General features: G+C 31.5%; 1 protein-coding gene across 2 annotated transcripts; it reads left to right on the forward strand.

Annotated features, from left to right (window-relative positions):
• The first annotated feature begins 2,149 nt into the window (after window positions 1-2,149).
• On the forward strand, window positions 2,150-7,509 carry LOC114373724 (protein GRAVITROPIC IN THE LIGHT 1-like). 2 transcript variants are annotated; one of them, XM_028331245.1, is made up of 3 exons: window positions 2,150-2,450; window positions 2,824-2,982; window positions 5,648-7,509. In XM_028331245.1, exon 3 carries the CDS (start codon window positions 5,648-5,650, stop codon window positions 7,070-7,072), a length of 1,425 nt encoding a protein of 474 aa, XP_028187046.1. In that variant the 5' UTR covers window positions 2,150-2,450; window positions 2,824-2,982; the 3' UTR covers window positions 7,073-7,509. The 2 variants fall into 2 exon arrangements, with proteins under 2 accessions (XP_028187046.1, XP_028187047.1); XM_028331246.1 differs by lacking the exon at window positions 2,824-2,982.
• The last annotated feature ends 11,706 nt before the right edge of the window (window positions 7,510-19,215 follow it).

The following is a 19,215-nucleotide window of genomic DNA, read 5'->3' on the forward strand; positions in this document are numbered from 1 at the left end:
AATTTTAAGTTTTATAAATGAAAATTATATTTAAGATCTAGGAGATCTAACTAAAAAATGATTGTTGAAATTCTTCAATAAAGGTGAGGGTGATTATAACTAGTTATGGGCCCCACTTCGTATACGCACAAATGCGTTTGTTTATTTGTTCTTTTTATATTTTATTTTTACGTTGCGATCTCCCTACTTGTTATGGTATTATTATTAAGTGAGGTCTAATTGTTTTCGACATTAAAGTGCTGACAAGGGAAGAATTCCTACCTTAGTTTTCATGATTAGTTCCATCACTTGGAAGTGCTTTAAATTTATTGCTACTAATATTATGAGAATTAAGATTACCTGTAACTACTGAAATTTTATTTTTTTAAATCAGACTTGACTTTCCTCCCCCATAACAACCATCTAATCCCCCTGAACTTTCATAGGGATATTATAGTCATTAATTTTTTCCGACTCACAGGCTAAGAAACAATATTCCATTAATAACTTTATCCATGTTTGCTTCCAAAACAAAATTTACCATATAGTATCCATGAGTGATATCAATAAGATAAAATACGCCTTTAGGTTTTCATACAATATTTAACCTATGCATTGTCAAGAATTCCACAGACATTTCCTTAATAGTTTTGCCACAAATTACTTCTGCCATGACTTGCACAATTTTTTGAAACAAATGGTTGTCACTAACAAGTTCCACGCACTTTCATGATGCCTTCTTCTATGAGATTTCACACCAACTTAGGAGTGGATTGTTTAACTAAGATTAATATCCTTGAATGACATTATCATGTTGTCTCCATTTAGGGGCTTTGGTGGTTTTGTGGTTTCTGCATTCTCAGGGAGATAATGTTATGTTAGGGTTGTCTTCACCGCATCAAAATAAATACTTAAATGGTTTGTTAACTACTATATTGATAAAGTTATTTTTTAAAATCATAAAATTTAAAATAATTAAATTATAAATAATGAGATAAATAAGTCAATAAACTTTTTTTTCTAGGTCAATCTCAAATTTTAATTTTTTTTATTTAAATAAAGAAAAGTGCTAGAAACATACTATTCCCTAACACATTATATAATATATGCTTTTTATTAGTTAAAATTTATTAAAATTCATAAAATCATAAATAAGATTCCTGGAACCTACACTAATTTATAATTTTCAACAAATTTCAATCCAATAAAAATGTATTAATAACATTTTTATTTAAATAAATAAACTAAACATGCACACTCTATTTTTTTCACATACCAATCTTAAATTTTATTTCAAACTATTTGCATACCTACTCATAGCTATCTTAAATAGAATTTTTTAAACTCAATTACTAACCTCATTCAATTCTTAAAACATAAAACAAATCACAAGTGATGATATAAAATATTTTTTTTTTACTGTAAATTTATTATTTCTTATAATAATTATTTAAAAAAATATGTGAATTACGATTTAGTATTTTTGGATAGGCAATCACGTCACAAAGATAAAAACTATGTAAGTGATGGATTGAGTTTGAAGTAGGTTCAATTGGATGCAATTATAATTCAGACGATTTCAAAGTTTTTCACACCCTTTGAATACAGGATTAAAGGTGTTGACGGTGGAGATTTGGTGGGTGTAGGATAGTCACAAAGTACTGAATAATGAGAGAGAATAAGGTAAACACTAAATACCAACTTAGTTGGGCCCTTTTAGTAGGCATTCCTCCTCATAACCTTAAACATGCCACAGAGGTTCCCAAGAAGACGGAGGATTTTGAGATTTGGCAAGGTTTTTGATTTTGATGAAACTAATTAACCAATGCATTATAATTTATTTTATTTAGATTAAATCCTCCATTTTCGCCAACAATCTCTTTCTCCATTTGTTATTCTGTACTTTGTAACCATGCTACACTCACCAAATCTCCACTGTTACTTTTTTTATTCTTATATCTAAGGGATGGATAAAAGGTGCGTGATCTATGAGGCTCATTCACCCTAGAACTTGTCTATAATTCTAACAAAATTAATTTCAGACATTATATGTTATTAAAATAAATCATATTTAAATATTTTTTACATTAAAATTTATTTTAAAAAAAAGTGACTCGACCGTGGCGTTCTAAATTTATTAAAAAAAATCAGGTTGGGACTTCAGACGGATTAGATCATCAGTGACTTTTTGTCACTCCAACTATTTTCTCTCTCTTCTTCTCCTCCTCCTCTGTTTTTCTTCTTCCTGCCCTGTTTTCCTCTCTCATTAATTTCTCTCTCTCTAGAATTTTCTCTGTCCTCCAGCTGTGGTATTTCTGTCCCTGCCAATACCCCCACTAGTCCCCTCTTAACAGGCTCAACAACAAAGTCTTTTCACTTTTCCAACCTCTCAAACACACCACTTTGAAACACACACACACCCAAGTGCTTCGTTTTCACATTCATTCTAGGAACTTTTTGGATTTATTAAGGTAAACCTTGAGACAACCTTAACCATTTTGTTCATATATATAGTTTTAGTAGTTTACCATGCCATTTTCCCAGTGTCTTCTGGGTTCTGAAGGGGAAAAATGGTGTTTTTATTATCTTTCAAAGGGAAAGTTTTCATCTTTGAGAGTTTTTTCGTGTTGGGTCTCTTGCTGCTCTTGTTGAAGATACATTTTGATGATCCTATGTTTTTTTTGGTTGTTCTATGTGGATTGTTTTTGTTGTTACCGTTGTTGTTAGTGGCGTTCATTGCTTTGCCTCTTTGGGGTGTGTTGTTGTTTTTCGAGTTTGGAGAAAAGTCCGTTCGATTTTTGTTGTATTTGCTCTTCTTGATGCTTCTTCCGTGTTTGGTTACAGGGTGTTTCTCTCAGGGTCGCATTTGGAGTTAGAGAACAACAACAAAAATAAATAATTAAGATAATAATTATTGCATATTTAATTTCTGTCTGTTTTCTTGAGATTTACGTTGAGCAATGACGAGAAGTTGACTGCTTCGTCCCCCCTCAATTTCTCGAGGTGCGTTCGATTTCTCACTACTATCGACTTTTGGGATTGTTCTTTTTTTCCACAAAATCTAATTCATGATTTCATGCTTTTATTTATTTATTCTATGAAATATTTTTCTAAAGAAAACACTTGTTATAATGGGTGTGTAATGTTGGTCGCAAAATGTAACCATTAGTGGGGAAAAATGCCGTGGCTAAGGGAAAGCAATGGTATAAGAATGCATCATTTACGCATACTTATTAGTTGTTTCTTTGCCGGTTTTGAACCATTGATTGCTCTAATGTTAACGCATGATTTCTGGCGGCGTTTGAGACTTTTGGGGGGGGTGTTATAATGGGTGTGTGTGGGGGAGATTGGTAAGTTGCAAACTAATTTTCAATTTTTTTTTGCTTTGGGATGATTTTTCTTTTGGTTTTGTGTCTCGAATTCATGTCCCGTGTTTTTTTGGAAGGTAAAATGTGGATTTTTTTAGAGCACGAAGAATCTCTCATGTTGTAATATTTTGACCTTTTTTAGTGATAGGCATGTGAACGTCTGACATAATGGATGTTGAAATGACATTAACTTTCGAAAGCTATCAGTATGTGGCACAGTAACTTCTCTGTCCAAAGAAATATTTTCCTCCTAATTATTTTTCCTTATCCATTATTTGGATTCACCTTTATCTCTTTCTTTACTTTTTAATAATACTACTCTCTTTTGTATAAGAAACTTTACGGTTTATTATATGTTTTAACTAACAGTTAAAAAAGAATAATTAAGTGTAATTAAGTAGCAGTAATATTCTTCTACAGCTTTCTAATATCTGCCGTTAGGTACAGTTATACGCGGTACAAGTGCTCAGAGGCCGTGATTTTAGTCACGGGAAATATAAATTATCTCTCCTAACTATGGTGTACAATCATCACATTGTCCATTTGCCTAAACTATTATTGTTTTTATTTGTTGTATAGAATATATTTTATTATTTAAGAAACATGTACTCTTTGAGTATGGATGTAAAAAGGGTACAAAGGAAATAAGAGACAATAAAAAATGACTAGATTTTTTTAATTGTTTTAAAGGAAAATTATTTAAAACAAAAAAGTCGAGTATTTTGTTCACTTGGATAAAAAAAAAGAAAAAGGTATTTTGTTAGACAAAGACATTCCATTTTCATGTTTACTTTTCCTTTTCTCTTTTTCCCTATAAACTCTTGCCGGCCTACTATGCACACGTATTGTTGGATGATATATATGTCTCCTGTAACATGTGTTGGGTGATAAATTTTCTAAGAGCTATGTTACTTAGGTTAGGTTATGTTATTTTGCATGGTCCCGTTTTTACTTGCACCACAAAAAATTGAAGAATTAGTGACTAACCCTACTTTTTCAGGAATAATTTTGGGGCGACAAAGATTTTAGACTTTGTGACAATTATTTTGAAAATTATATATGAATTGTTGTGTTATTATTTTTTCTTGGTGAGGTCCTTAGTTATAGGGGAAAATATTTCACTTTCATGTGTGTTCTTTTTTTTTTTTGAAAGGCAAAGGTTCATGTGTGTTCTATTGTTGACACTGTTGGCTAAGTACTATCTTACTGCAGGCTACATAATGGTGTTGGATATGCATAACTTAGGACTCAGGGAATCCTAAGGATTATGAATCAGACCAATATAGATATATTCAATAAATAAATATTTGTCAGTTTTTTTTATTGGTTACATTGAGAGTCACAATTCAACTATGATCTACCTAGATCCTATGATTGCCCTACAAAAGTTGTAATTTAACTGATTTTATAATTTGATTTTATCATTTCTTTGCAAGACATAGGAAGTGAATGGAAAATCAAGGTTGATGGTGACCCTCTTTAATCATTATTTCTTATATAATAATGCATATCTAAGAAGCCAATTCACCGGCTACATATTATAGAATAAAAGAGGCTATGATTAATTAATTGATGGGCCATTTGGGTCTAATGCTCAACGCTCCTTGTAGCGAAATTAGGATAAAAAGTATGTAGAAATGATGATCTTGTTTTCTTGCTTAGAGGTGGTGTTAAATCAGGTCCTATTACTCTTAAAGTATGCTTTTTTCACAGCATAATCCTTGAGATTAGGTTATTTATTTATTTATCATTATCTATTCTTAATTATTGAATCTTGTTACGTAAGACCTTGGTTTTGTGTTTAAGAATGATGTTGCAAATTGCCATGATGGACAACATGCATAGTATTACGTGGATAAACTACAATTTTTGAGCTTTTTAATGTATCTTTAGATCTTGACCTTCGGTTTTTATTATCTTAGCCTCCTACACACCGTGTGTTAGAAACTGCTTTTTGAGACACTTTAAATTTAGTTATGCAATAAAATTTCAATAGATGGAGTATTACAAAAAGAAAAATTCCATCCTCTACTAAAGAGCCTCGATCTATGTGTTAAAGCATTACACTTTTTTCTTTGTTTTGTTTTGTTAATAGCTTTTGCTTGAACATGCTCATCATGATCACCATCGTGTTATAACACTTTATTTTATGTGTTATAACACTTTATTTTATTGTCCTCGTGAAAACCCTTTAAAGATACTGCTACTTGCATATACTTATACATATACATATATACATTTCAATAATCACAATTCTGATCTGTATTTGGAAACTTTGGTGGTGGCTGCTGCTTGTGCAGATGGAATCAGTGAAGCCGTCGGCCGTGACCCCGCGAAAGAAGTTGGCGCGCAGTTTTGCGAAGGTTCTTCATGTCAAAGCACTGATTGGAATTGCTTCAGTTGATGGTCTGAAGAATGTTATATCTGATGCAAATCTCAAGGACGAAGGAAAAATCGCTAAGAGCAAGACTACACTGAATTGGTCCGAGTCTTTTAATGAAGATGATGATGAAGAGCTTCAAGAGAGAGTGGCCAATGAAGCTCTTTTGGCAAAGCTTTTTGCTAGCATTTCAACTGTTAAAGCTGCATATGCTGAGTTGCAGCATGCTCAGTCACCTTTTGACCCTGATGGAATTGAAGCTGCTGATCAATTGCTAGTGTCTGAGTTGAAGAACTTGTCTGAGCTAAAGCAATGTTACTTGAAGAAACAGTTTGATCCTTTGCCCGAGAAGGAGATTCTTGCAGCCGAATCCAAGGAGCTGCAGGGTGTGATCAAAACCTATGAGATCATGGGGAGGAAGTTGGAGTCACAGGTGAGGCTCAAGGATTCTGAGATTATTTTCCTTAGGGAGAAGTTAGAGGAAGCTAATATGCACAACAAGGCAATTGAGAAGAGATTGAATCAAAGTGGCCAGCTATCAGTGCTTGATAATCTTCACATAACTGGATTAAGTCCTAGCCATTTCATCATGGTCCTTCGCCATGCAGTCCGGTCCATTCGCAACTTTGTGAGGCTGGTTGTGGATGAGATGAGATCTGCAGGTTGGGACATTGATGCTGCAGTCGACGCCATCGAACAGAATGTGGTTTATATGGCAGAAGATCACAAGTGTTTCGCAATGGAGGCCTTTGTTTGCAGGGAAATGTTTGATGCATTCCACATCCCTAACTTCTCCCTTTCAAGTGAGTCTCCTCTAGAAAAAAACAGGAGACAACAGTGGTTCTTTGGGAAGTTCAATGAGCTGAAATCAATGAAGGCAAAGGACTACCTAGCCGAGAGGCCACGATCATCGTTCGCCAAGTATTGCCGGGTCAAGTATTTGGGACTTGTTCATCCCAAGATGGAGTCATCGTTTTTTGGTAACCTGAGTCAGAGGAACCTTGTGAATACTGGTGGAGGGTTTCCAGACACTGCATTCTTCACCTCATTCGCCGAAATGGCGAAGAGGGTGTGGCTTCTGCACTGCTTGGCCTTCTCCTATGAGCCTGAGGCTTCAATCTTCCAAGTGGAGAAAGGGTGCAGATTCTCTGATGTGTACATGGAAAGTGTGAATGATGAAATCTTCCTCTATTCGGAAGTGGAATCAGATCCACAAGTTGCTTTCACAGTAGTTCCAGGGTTTAGGATGGGTAAAACTGTTTTACAATGCCAAGTGTACCTCACATCACAGCACAAACAACAAAGCAAGGATAAATTTTTTTTCACTTCAACAAAGCAAAGGTGACTCATGACTGAGACCCCACACAACTCAGGTGATTGAACTGGAAGGCAATTCTTTATTTTTCTTAGTGAAAAAAAAAACTTTTTGGAGGGAAATGAAGGCCTTGTGGTTGTGGGGACTGAACTCTGGCTTGGATCACTCACCGGGGCATCTTTGTCCATTTGTATTTTGGCCATTTTGAAAAGAAAAAGCCATTGGACCGCGTTGCATTGGAAACAAGCCTTTTTTTTTAGAATCTTTTTTTTTTTTTAATTTATGCCAGATTTATCAAAGAGACATCCCCCCAAAATTTTATTATTAGGTCAGTGACAGGGATTGTCTAGCTGTTATGCATCTTTTACTAGACATTGCATTTTATGATATGTACATAATGATATATAGGTGGGCATTTTATAATCCTCTTTTTCCTTTTTTTATTTATTAATCTTTGTTTTGCTCAATTCCCCTATTTTTGACCCTCTTGAGTTTATTTTCACATGCCACTTGTTGTGCCTTTAGATGCCTCCAAATCTGTGTTGTCAACTTAGCTATTAATTATTCTTCATTCCTCCTATGGAATGCTGCTTTGTCGTGGTTAAATTTGAAGTAAAACAAATGAACAAATCACTTAATGCCAATTTTGCCCTTGTTAGATGTGAGTATCTTTAAATAGGCTCAACCAATATTATGGGGACTACTCTGGCAGTTGTTGTACGATGAACATTGGGTTTTGCAAATGTATTGAAAGCTAAATGGGCCCCACATGTGATGCCTACTTTATTCAACGAAGTCGGTGTTGAAGGGGGCATGTGAAGACAGTATTTGGAAACCTTTCTTTGTCCCCATAAAGGAGATGCGATTCTTGTTGATGGGTTTGCATTGTATCTAAGCATCTTCGTGTAATGCTTCCCAACCGTTACAAACATCTCTGCCAATGCAACTATGCAAGTGATTGTTGTGTAATGTGTACATTGGGCTGTGATTCATTCACATGGTGGAAGTGGAAAGTGGGTAAGGAACATATAAGATCTTAGGGGGCTATTCATGTGTCTTTAAAATCTTGGAAAGGTATCTTCTTTTACCGGAAAATAATTGAGGGTCAAACTTTTTCTACTTTGATAACGTTTGGTCCATGTGGCAAGAGGTAGATTTAGCCATTTAGGTGTGAGTTATATATATATATATATATTATTTTCTACATGTTAGGTGGCTTTTTTTTATTTGTGTGAATGTTACGATCAGCTTAGCATCATTTTCACATTTTGATCAGGGGCATTGAATAGAGGTTTTACTTTGGTGTGACAGGACAATGCTCTTTTGCAACAATACAACTGACAAAATAAAAAGTTAGGCAGATAAAAGATAGTGGAATACTTATCACTTTTTAAAAATAGAAAAATAAGGGTACACATTTTTTTTATGGGATATAGTTGTGTCAGGGTATAATGGATTTTAACGACCAAAAAAGAAAAGGTGAGATCATTAGGCATTTCCAGTTGAAAGAAGCCACTTGTATGTACACTTGACTGAATTGAGACAATTGTTGATGAGTGTGACAATTGGTTTCATGTTGTTTTGGGCCTCATGGCTACAGAAAATATGGGATGGGCTCTCTGGAAAAGGTTTAAGGGTTTGGTGAACCTTACTTTATCTCTTCTTAATTCTCCTTTAAATTAAAAAAATAAGTAAAATTATAATACTTTTTTTTATTTAAATATTCACAATTGTAGTAGTTAGTTTTTATTAAGTGAGTTCTTTCTCATTCATTCTTTTAGTATTTCGTTTACTATTATAAACAATGCTATCTTGAAATTGAGAAAATTAGAATTCAGTTTGTAATCGAGGTAAAGATATAATTGAGAAAAAGAACAAAGGGAGTATGTTGTTGGCATAAGGATAAATTATGAATTTTATCAAAACTTGTGCGCACCACACAATTGGTCCGCAGATCTCCCTTGTTGGTTAAAGATTTGAATTCAACTCTCCTTTTCTGTTTTGTTAGATGAAGTTTTTTAAAGAAATACCAAGTCCTTATAATATAGATTAAGAAATTAAAAAATAAGTTTTGTGAAAAAGTAGTACACATTCGCCATGATTTCTCAATTTTTTGAAAGACACCGTGATCCTCAATAAAACATTTTATTTATTAATTTTAATTAATATTTTAACCCAAAAATATAAATATTATAATCTTATTGATAATAATATTTTTTTCAACTAATAATAATTACTAACATGACATTACTTGTTATTGAAACTTGACTTAAATCCCTTAAGTAAAGTCTCATCATGTTCCAGCTTTGTGAATAGAAAAAAAAGTCTCTGGTAGGGTAAATTTTCATAAAAGTGATCATAGAATATTAAAAGTTTTTTTTTTATAAATATTAGTCATCAATAAAATTAATAAAATTTTCACACTTATATCATAATAAAAAAATATTATTAGAGTAAAAATAAATGGTTGATTGTAATATTATAAACATTGAAGGGCCGGTGCAGATGGGCCTAGTGGATTTTAAATTTGGATTTGGACCACTTAACATTATGATGGTATTGGTTGAAGGGAGATTCTGTTTGAATTTTCTTTTTTATTCCTCATCTCTCTCTTATGTTATGAAATATAGTTTTCAGAAAGTAAAAGACAATTCTAGAAACTAATTTCTGAAATAATAGGAGTGTGAAGGAAAAAAAAACAGAGAATGAAAATAGATTTATCCTTGAATTTACGGTGTCAATGTCATCACTACTGTACTCCCCTATTATGGTTTGGTTATCAAGTGATGAACTTTGAATATGTTTGAGAAATGAGCTTCTAATCAGCATATCATAGAAACTTCCATTCCTTTGTTTTTCTTTAGTCGTACTGGCGTATTTCATTTAAAATTTAAAGGATTATTAAATGATTTTAAAGGAATTAATTTGTGTTTATGAATGATATTTAATTTTTTTATAAAAGATTATTTTTAAAAATAAAAACACTAGAAAGGGCATAATATAAATTTAGAACAAAAGTGATGGAGAATTGAAAAAAAATTAAATGGCGGTTAATGTGATAAAAATATATAATAGACATCTTTCAACTAAGGTATAGTTGGTTAAGACTTTAAGTGATGTATTTTTTTAATCAGGAGGTATATAAATTTTTTTATTTGGTATTTAATTAGTTATTCTTTTACTTGTTCAAATTATTTTAGAATAAAATGATACTTTTAAGTATGATTCCATAACTAAGTCAGGATCGAACTTCACAGCTTAATTAAAAGAGATCCAAGTACTAAATTATGGGTGCCAACAACTTTTCATTGACTGATATTGATTTCTCTAAATTAAGGTCATTCTATTCATGTGTTTAGAATAAAGAAATGGCAAAATACACTTCTTTCACTAAGACTAAAACTGATCGCAACAACCACTTCCATCATTAAAACGTAAATATTACCTAAACATAACGACCACCCTTTAAGTCCATTTATGTGATTGTGATGCCAATGAACGTTTGTGGCTTCCTAAATCTAAAACAAATAATTGTCACTTTTTACATAGAAGCTTCCATGCTTAAACTGGGTTTGATTCTCTCATTGAGACTTGTCTGATAACCATACTTTCCCTTTTGATTTAATTATTAATGAAAAAAAGATATACTGGGGTGTCAAGTTGTGGAGACCATCATCACATGTTATATAGATTCTCTTTTTTCCTCTTTAATATAAGTAAAACTTGTTATCTAAAAGGAAAATGGACAATGATTTGTAGAACGAAATTATCATTTTTGCCCGAGTCTTACATTCTCAAAAGGAGTAAAAAACAAAACAAAACAAAAGGAGAGAATTAGTGGAAAGACGAGTAAATGACGAATTTCGATCTTGAAAGTAATAATAAAATAATAAAAAGGTCTCTGAAAGTGTACTTTTGATAATTAAAATCACAATAAATATCTAAGTTTAAGGAATAAAATTGATCAATTACCCTCGGACAGACAAAAAGAAATTTGACATTTTGAGATCAAATCTAGAAATTGAAGTTCAAGCATTTATCAAAAGGTTATGAGCACTAGTCAATTAAAACACGTGGGAGTTAAAACATTTACAGGTCTATAATCTTTAATGTTTAATTTTTATTCTTTATGTAGAAGTTAAAATATTTACAGATCAATTTTTATTCTTTATTATAAATGATTCTTTATTTTTTAATGAAACATTCATAACTCTTTAGATGAGAGAAATGAAATTATATGTGACGGTTTAATATATTAGAAATCATAATCTTCTTGTAACCTATTAGCCTAATAGAATTTTTATTATATCTTAATGATCCAATACTGACACCTATTTATTTAAGTTCATATCATTTTATTTAATAATCTAATAAATTCATTTGACCACATAAAATAAATTCACTAATAATAAATATCTAATATAATTGTCTTATAATATTATATCATATTAATTATTGAAATAGAAAATTCCAACACCACACACCAAACATAATAAAGTAAGAGATGTGATCTTACCATCGAGAGTCCTCGCATATTCTTTTTCCATACCAAAATTCCGGTACTGAAAAGCATGTCCTTGATTGAGAAGGTAGAGGATAAGGATATGACACTTCCATAGTATGCCCTAATATTAACTTGAACTGAGGAAACCAGATTAATAAAACCTCTGAATAATTGTATTGCACAAATACTATAATATATTTTTGTTACATGGGAAACTTATAATGTAACATAGAGAAGAAGGCTATTGACAGAACTTTATGGTTACAAAGAAACATATGACCCTTTGTTTTGTCATTGATTATTTGATACGTACACAAGTAGAGTTGCACATTGATGCGGGATCAGTAAGATTAATATATATATTTATATATCACTTCATTCACTAGTGTCCTTCACCGGGGCTGGGATTAGATACTACTTCTTCATTGGAAAGATGAGCAACGAGCCTTCCACTACCACGCTTGTGATAACTAGTGGCCTCAATTGAAGGTGGGGTACCCTTCAAAGAGAGCATTTCTTGTGTCTCAATTTTGAGAATCTTTCGGGCATCCAAGACTGAGGAATAGCTTACCAAAACAAGTAGAGTGATGAGTAGAACAGAATTCAAGCGAGCCATGTGGAGCACTAATGTAAGGAAAGAAGTACCAATGTGTGTTGTGTTGTGTCTTTGTGATGTGTTGAAAGAAAGAATGGCATGTGCTTGCTATTTATATGGTTTTGGATCCTCTTGAAATTCCTTTATGCATGTCTGCCAGAGGGGAAAGACACGACAACAACTTTGACAATTGGAGTAATTTGTGTATGGTCTCATTCAACTTATTCAACTTTCTTTTGTATCTTTCTTTAACCTGAAAAGAAACACGAGAGGGAAAAAACATGATGTGACACAAATTCCTATTTATGCAAATTTAAGTATTTGAAAGAGGTGAAGAGTTGAGACGTGAGGGTTACGCTATTTTGCCAAGGAAAATGAAGTCACACACACAATTTTGGAGTGTATGAGTGAAAAAAAAAAATAGAAAGAAAAAGTAAAGGAAAAAGAGAGTGATAAATGCTACAAATATAACGTGATGAAAATAAATAGAGAAATAAAAAATGAGATGAAAATGAAATATAATATAAATAGATGTATGATACTATCTCAATCACTAAATAATAGACTTTTTTTAAAACTAATTTGTCCCATTAAAGTAAGTTAGTTGATTTAGATATTAATATTAAATTTTTGAATAGTTTATATATTTTTTAAAATTACTCTTAAAATTATTGGAATTCGTCTTCTCACTTTTCTACTTAATTTTATTTTTATATAGTTAATTACTATGCATTAATCATATTCTTCCATCTTTATACAGGGGTTATCATATTAATTTATAATATTTATTATAAAGTAATTAAAAAAATATTTTGATAAAAAAATTAATAGATGAGATAATTTAAAAATAATCTTCTAAAAAAGATAAACAAATTTAAAAAATGAGTATTACATATAATAATAAAGATAATAATAATGTGTTTGGTTTCATGTTTCAAATGTGATTTTTCACATCCCATATTGTGATTTTCAGAAATTAATAATTATAACTTTCACATTTAAAATATGATTTTTTTTTCTTTTTTCCAACGAGTTTCCAAAACACGCTGTATTACTCTTTGGTCAAATAGTACAAGGTTGAAATTTGCATAAAGATTAATGGGGACGTGATACTAAAAGAATGATAATTGTCCTAATTAAAATTCCTTGTAGATGTTGGGTTAGGTTAACATGATATTGAGGCGCCCATTGTTCTTGCTTGCTTGCTCCAAACGCCTTGGTGAGTTGCTTGTAAAGTTGAATCTTCTTCACCACTAGGCATTGCGGTTTTGATCTCATACAAAAGTGCACTTTTTCATGGTTCATTGGCAAAAAGCTCATATTATGGCGGCCACTTTGACATTCCATTGTGGTCTTGTTCTCAAAGAGCCATCAATACATTAATTCCGTGAACGAATAATATGTAATGTGAACTTTTTTTTCGACTTGAAACAATGAATGGCTAAGTTAGTAGTTCCACCATATAACAATGGTTTGAGAACTGGTAGAAATTATTGTGACCCTTTCACTATATATGTCAAGTTTAATTTGTGACTATCATAATTCTCTATAACAAGACATATACTACTATTCTCATGGTAGGGGTCAGAATTAATACATGATATTCGGTGAAATGATTCAGGTCAGCGGCACTTCTGAAGTGCGGATTAAACATTATTGGTGACTTGTGTCATGCAATTCCTTCTTGATATGATTGTTAAGGTGAAGACAAAAGAAAAAGCAATAAGCGACTAGAAAGTGATGACTGAATGAGGGAGATTGGTTATTGGTTACTTATAAATAAAGGTAAGACGTTTAATATCATATATATTGTAGAAGTAGTGTGCTTGCACCTGAAAAAAGTACATGATGGCGAGACATATATCTTGTTGCTTATGGGATACATGTACCTAACCTATCAAAACACAGAAATGGTTATGTGACTTTTGTGACAATGAGTTTTTTTTTTATATTTTTTTTTGGTATATTGTGACAATGAGATTTAGTTCTGTAAGTAATCAAAGTAGGAAGTTCATTCTTTTAGCCCCCACCTGGTCAACTTGAGCTCATAGATATTTATCACTTAGTACGTACCTTTTTGTTCTATGTAGCATATTGATGTAATTAGTGACTATTATTTCCCAGAATAAATTTTTCCTCCCACTCAAATAACTCATGCCGCACACACAAGAAATTTGTTTTCTTCATGAGAACAGTTCGGAATTCTAAAAAATTGTGACTCGAGTGGCTGATTAGTAACAAATGATGGTAATAACTGAGGACTCGATTTGAGATTTCTTACACGACGTTTCTAGTCATTCCAACCAATTTTTCTTAACTTAGAACAAGTCAACCTTTAGTGGATATATGCAAAATTTCTTTGTAATCACTAATCGGTAACGAATCAACATTTCCGTTCCTTCCCCCAATTCTCAAATCTTGGGGAATTGGATATCTATACGCTTCGATTACCCACAAAACGTAGTAGAAAAGTTGATTTCAAAGAATAATTATAATACAAAAGGAGCACTATGCTTTTAATGTAATGTAGTACCTCAACTATATATCCTTTTTAGTCATATTGAGTGTCATAACATGTCATTGTTCCGTATTATATGTACCAGTAGAAAGATTCCAACAACGGGTTGTTTTTACAAAAGATCAAGATATTGTATCTAACTGAAGATGATATTTGTTCTGGGCTCCTATATACTCGGTCCACATAACCAAATAAAATATATATGCTGACCCCAAGGTTATTAGACCCCTGACTTCATTCCAATTCCCTTCATCACTTGAAAACCTTCTTGACACTACACAGGAGACTATACATATGTGAAACACTATATCGTCACTCTATAAGAGTCTTACAAATAAACATGTAAAAGGTACATTCTCTCTCTTTAATTATACTCATTTCTTGGTCTCCTACATATAATAACTTGAGTATCGGAATTCTTGTAGCCTTTTAGGTGACTACACTGGATTTTGGCTCATAAAAGATTGCCTAAAAAGATTCAGAATTCTACCTCGAACATTTCATACCTTGAACTGGTGCTGAATAATATGACACATTTTTTTTCTAGTTTTTATGTCACTATTACAATCACTGTATGTACGTATATCCAGCAAATTTCAAATCAATAGCATTCACTAACATAAAAGTTTCATCGGTCAGGATACATTTATAGCTAATGTTGTATCCATTTTGTTTTTCTACACATGTCAAAAATGTTTTGAAGGCATCACAGGCTTTTGATTTCTGTTCTAATATGATTATGTATAATATGATTTATTCAATGTGCAACATAAAAAGCAGTCTTCGGTTATTGGTTAGAACTATGTTTGATACATTAAAAAAAAGGAATATTTCTCAGAAAAGTACAATAGGAAAAATACTTATAACAAATAAAAAATTATATTTTACAGCAAAATTGAAATAATGGAACCAATCATCAAATGCAAACCATCCTAGCTAATTAAATTTGCAATGATAGATAATGTATCACTCACGATCACATCCTGGAGTAGTGTTTGCTTTGTACTTTGGAGATTCTATTCTTACCCGAAAGTTGGGGGAAGGGAATCCATTTCAAGTTAGCAACCAGACGAAAGAAAAGCATAAAGAAGCACAGGTAATTTGCAGCGTCTTGTTGAATGTTGTCTACTATTCTAATTAATAACTCAGAGTAACTATTTATCAGTGACACAGACACTACACTACCCACTTTTGAATATTCTTCCTATTTTATATAGCTGCACAATGCTATTGTATGTAGTCACAAAGCTCGTCTTAGTAATTCTAACTAATTGATATCTCACTTACACCTATTTTAAATTCTATTCCATGGCTAAAAGCACGAAAACTCAGCCTGGATTCTCTGCAGCTGTTCTGTCGTTTGCTACATGATCTTGGCTGTTGGAATAATTTTTTTTTTCACGACCAATAAATTAACTCGGATTTTTTTTATATTGAAAATATTAGTAATTTAATATGTTATGCTAGTGAAATAGTTCCAACTCATCACCTTCTTATCCCTCCAACCCTTAAGCCCCTCTCTTAACCACCAAACTACCTTATGACTTCCAAAAGATTAACTAAGATAATCAATGAATTTTAATTCAACATTAGATGATAGATAGAACAGTTACATAATCAGCTTAAAAATAAGTGAGACCTAAATAAAATTTTGAGAGTAACTTCTACTATAACGAAAGAGTTTATATGTTAGATTTTTTTGCTAATAACATATATGACGTTTTTGCTTTATAAAAATTAATAATAAACAATTTTTTGCTAATGAACCTAAAACTTTAGATTTAGTAGTCTTACTCTTAAGTTGACGTTGAAGTGTTACATAGGATCTAAGTTCACAAAAATTTATAAATAAATTATTTAAAGCAAGAAAGACAAAAGCTGAGTTTAATTTTAAGCAAACGCTTATCCAGGACAAACTTGTAGTGTTCAAATCAATATTCATAAGAAAACAAGAATTAAGTTGGATCGTTTTATAATAATATGATAAATCATGAAAGTGCAGGAATTGTGGGAACATTGAAAAGCAAAAGGTTTCAAATATATAATGTCCAGTTCACACATTGTAGTGTGCATACGATTGTACCCTGAAGTTGGAAAAACTGTTCTCACATACACTCTGGAGAGTAAAGATCACATATTCTGAGACAAAACATGATTTTATCCAAAGAGATTATGGTTGGCATACACATATTAGATACCTTTCAATTATGGTAGGTTATGGTCTCTCCAAATCTTCATAACATAAAACTCAATTATATTTTATACATAAACAATTGGAATCAATTACACAGACTATAGAGAAATACAGAAACAGAAAACAAAAGAAAAGAGAAATAATGAAAGTGCATACATGTGTGTGTAGTATATACATTGAAGCAAAATATTGGAGTTTTTCATTGGTTTCTGACTATCTGACCCTTATGTCTATTAGCAACATGGCTTGGCTTTTATATTGTGCTTGGTGTGAAGATGAACGTTGCTTGAAACTACACACAGTAATTTTCACTTCTGCTAAACACGAACTATCTCTCTTGCACATGCCATATGTTCAATGTTACTAATAATTTACTGTAAATTTTTGGTTAATGTTATTGCTATAGAAATATCTACATTTATAGTAGTTATATAGAAATGGCAACTTGTGGTCTTTAAGGTCCGGGATATATATTTATAGGACTAGAAAAATAAATCACAGCTGAGTTCATAGAGTACCATAACTCAAACTAGGTGATAGCATGCCAACTATTGTTGGAAATTTAAATTTGACTACAAACTTGCCTTAAACTTTTGGATCTATTGGGATGCACATCTTCCCTCGAACAAAATGGGGTAAATGTGAAAAAAAGAAAAAGTAAAGCCACTTTTGGCTTGAAAATCAAAAAGGGAAAGCTCTTTCTACCCACCAAAGGGAAGCAAGTTTCTTACTCTGTATTTGTAGGTAGACAATGCATTTAAGAGTGTGAAAGAAAGAACACTTCTATTCTTGGTTTTTCTATTATCTATTTAGAGTTTTTTTACATTAAATGTTGTGCATCAATTTTTCTTTCTCATAATCAGAAAAAAGATTAAACAAAATTATATGAGAATCCACATCAGAATACAATTTAGGGAGTATCTCCGGGCAAGGCTAGGTGAATAAAATTAGGGAGTAACTCAAAAATCCTATAGAGAACAACAGTATTAACACCATGCTTAGCAAAGAGGTCAAAAACTTGATTTGCTTTTCTTAAAACATGGCACCATTTAACTTGCCCATCTTCAAAACAGATTTGACGAATACGAAATTTTTTTCTATATCAACTTTAATTCTAACTTCTTGATATTCATTATTCCCATACTAAATGCCTACGAAAATTGAATGCTTGTTCACTCACTGGAGTTGTTGGGGGAGAGCCAACTAGCCAAGTACCAATATTTTATTGTTCTATTTATATTTTAATTATCTATTAATGGCAACAAAAAGTTGGTTAGCAACTATTAGGTTAGTAAATCAAATGACTAGGTTAGAAAAATGATAAAAGATTGGGAACGTGTAACTTGTAAGTCGTCTGAAACATTGTAATTATGTAAATTTATATTAATAATTATCATGAAATGTTTTATTATATTTTTTATACTTATGTTTGGAAGTCACATTTAAATTTTATTGGCAGAAAATCATTTTTTTCTTCTTAACCAATAAACGTTGATAATTATATTAGTAAGCGTTGGTTCGACACTCCCGAATTTGAATGCATCGCGCAATTTGCTTGAGAAAGAGATTTATTTTTTCTCTCTTTAATATAGATACTCAGCCTACTCCAAAAAAGTTTTGGTACTCATATGGTTGATTGAAGTTATGTGATATCACTCCTTAATAAAAAAAAATTTAATTACTCATTTAGTTTTTATGATTTCTAAACTTATTCATTTTAATTCTTATAATTCTTATAATTAATAAGTGGATTTTTTAGTTCTAAAATTTAATAAATGGATTTTTAGTCTTTGAAATTTACAATTTAATTTTCAAAATATTTATTAATTAAAATATTTTAACGGTAGAAACTTTCTTGAAATTAAAATAAATACTAGAGAATAAAAAATTCACTTATTAAATATAATTACTAAAAATGATATGTTTAAAAATTATATGAACTAAATGAATAATTAAACTTAAAAAAAATAATAAGTATAATTTTTGGAAATCAACTCTATGTTAAATATCTCGGTAGCATATATATATATATATATATTGGTAACAGTAATCAAAGATGACCCTAAAATTAAAACGTAGAGGGTCAGTTTGATCAACATTATATGATTTCAGTATTAAAAAAAAAAAAAGTTACTTTGACATTATATTGGTCTAGCTGATGTTACTTGTGTAGTGGTGTTGGTGTAGCAACTGAGCTACTATTTCAACTCTAAATATTTCTTGCAGAAATCCTCCCTTCCAACAAAAACAAATCATATATTACAATAGATTGTTTCCAACTACTTTAATCCTCCTCTCCAATGTACTAATCTTATAGAAATCAAACGTTTTTGTTTTCATGAAGGTATAAAATTAAAAAGTT

This window comes from Glycine soja, chromosome 11 (assembly GCF_004193775.1).
Source record: "Glycine soja cultivar W05 chromosome 11, ASM419377v2, whole genome shotgun sequence".
Taxonomy (NCBI): Eukaryota; Viridiplantae; Streptophyta; class Magnoliopsida; order Fabales; family Fabaceae; genus Glycine; species Glycine soja.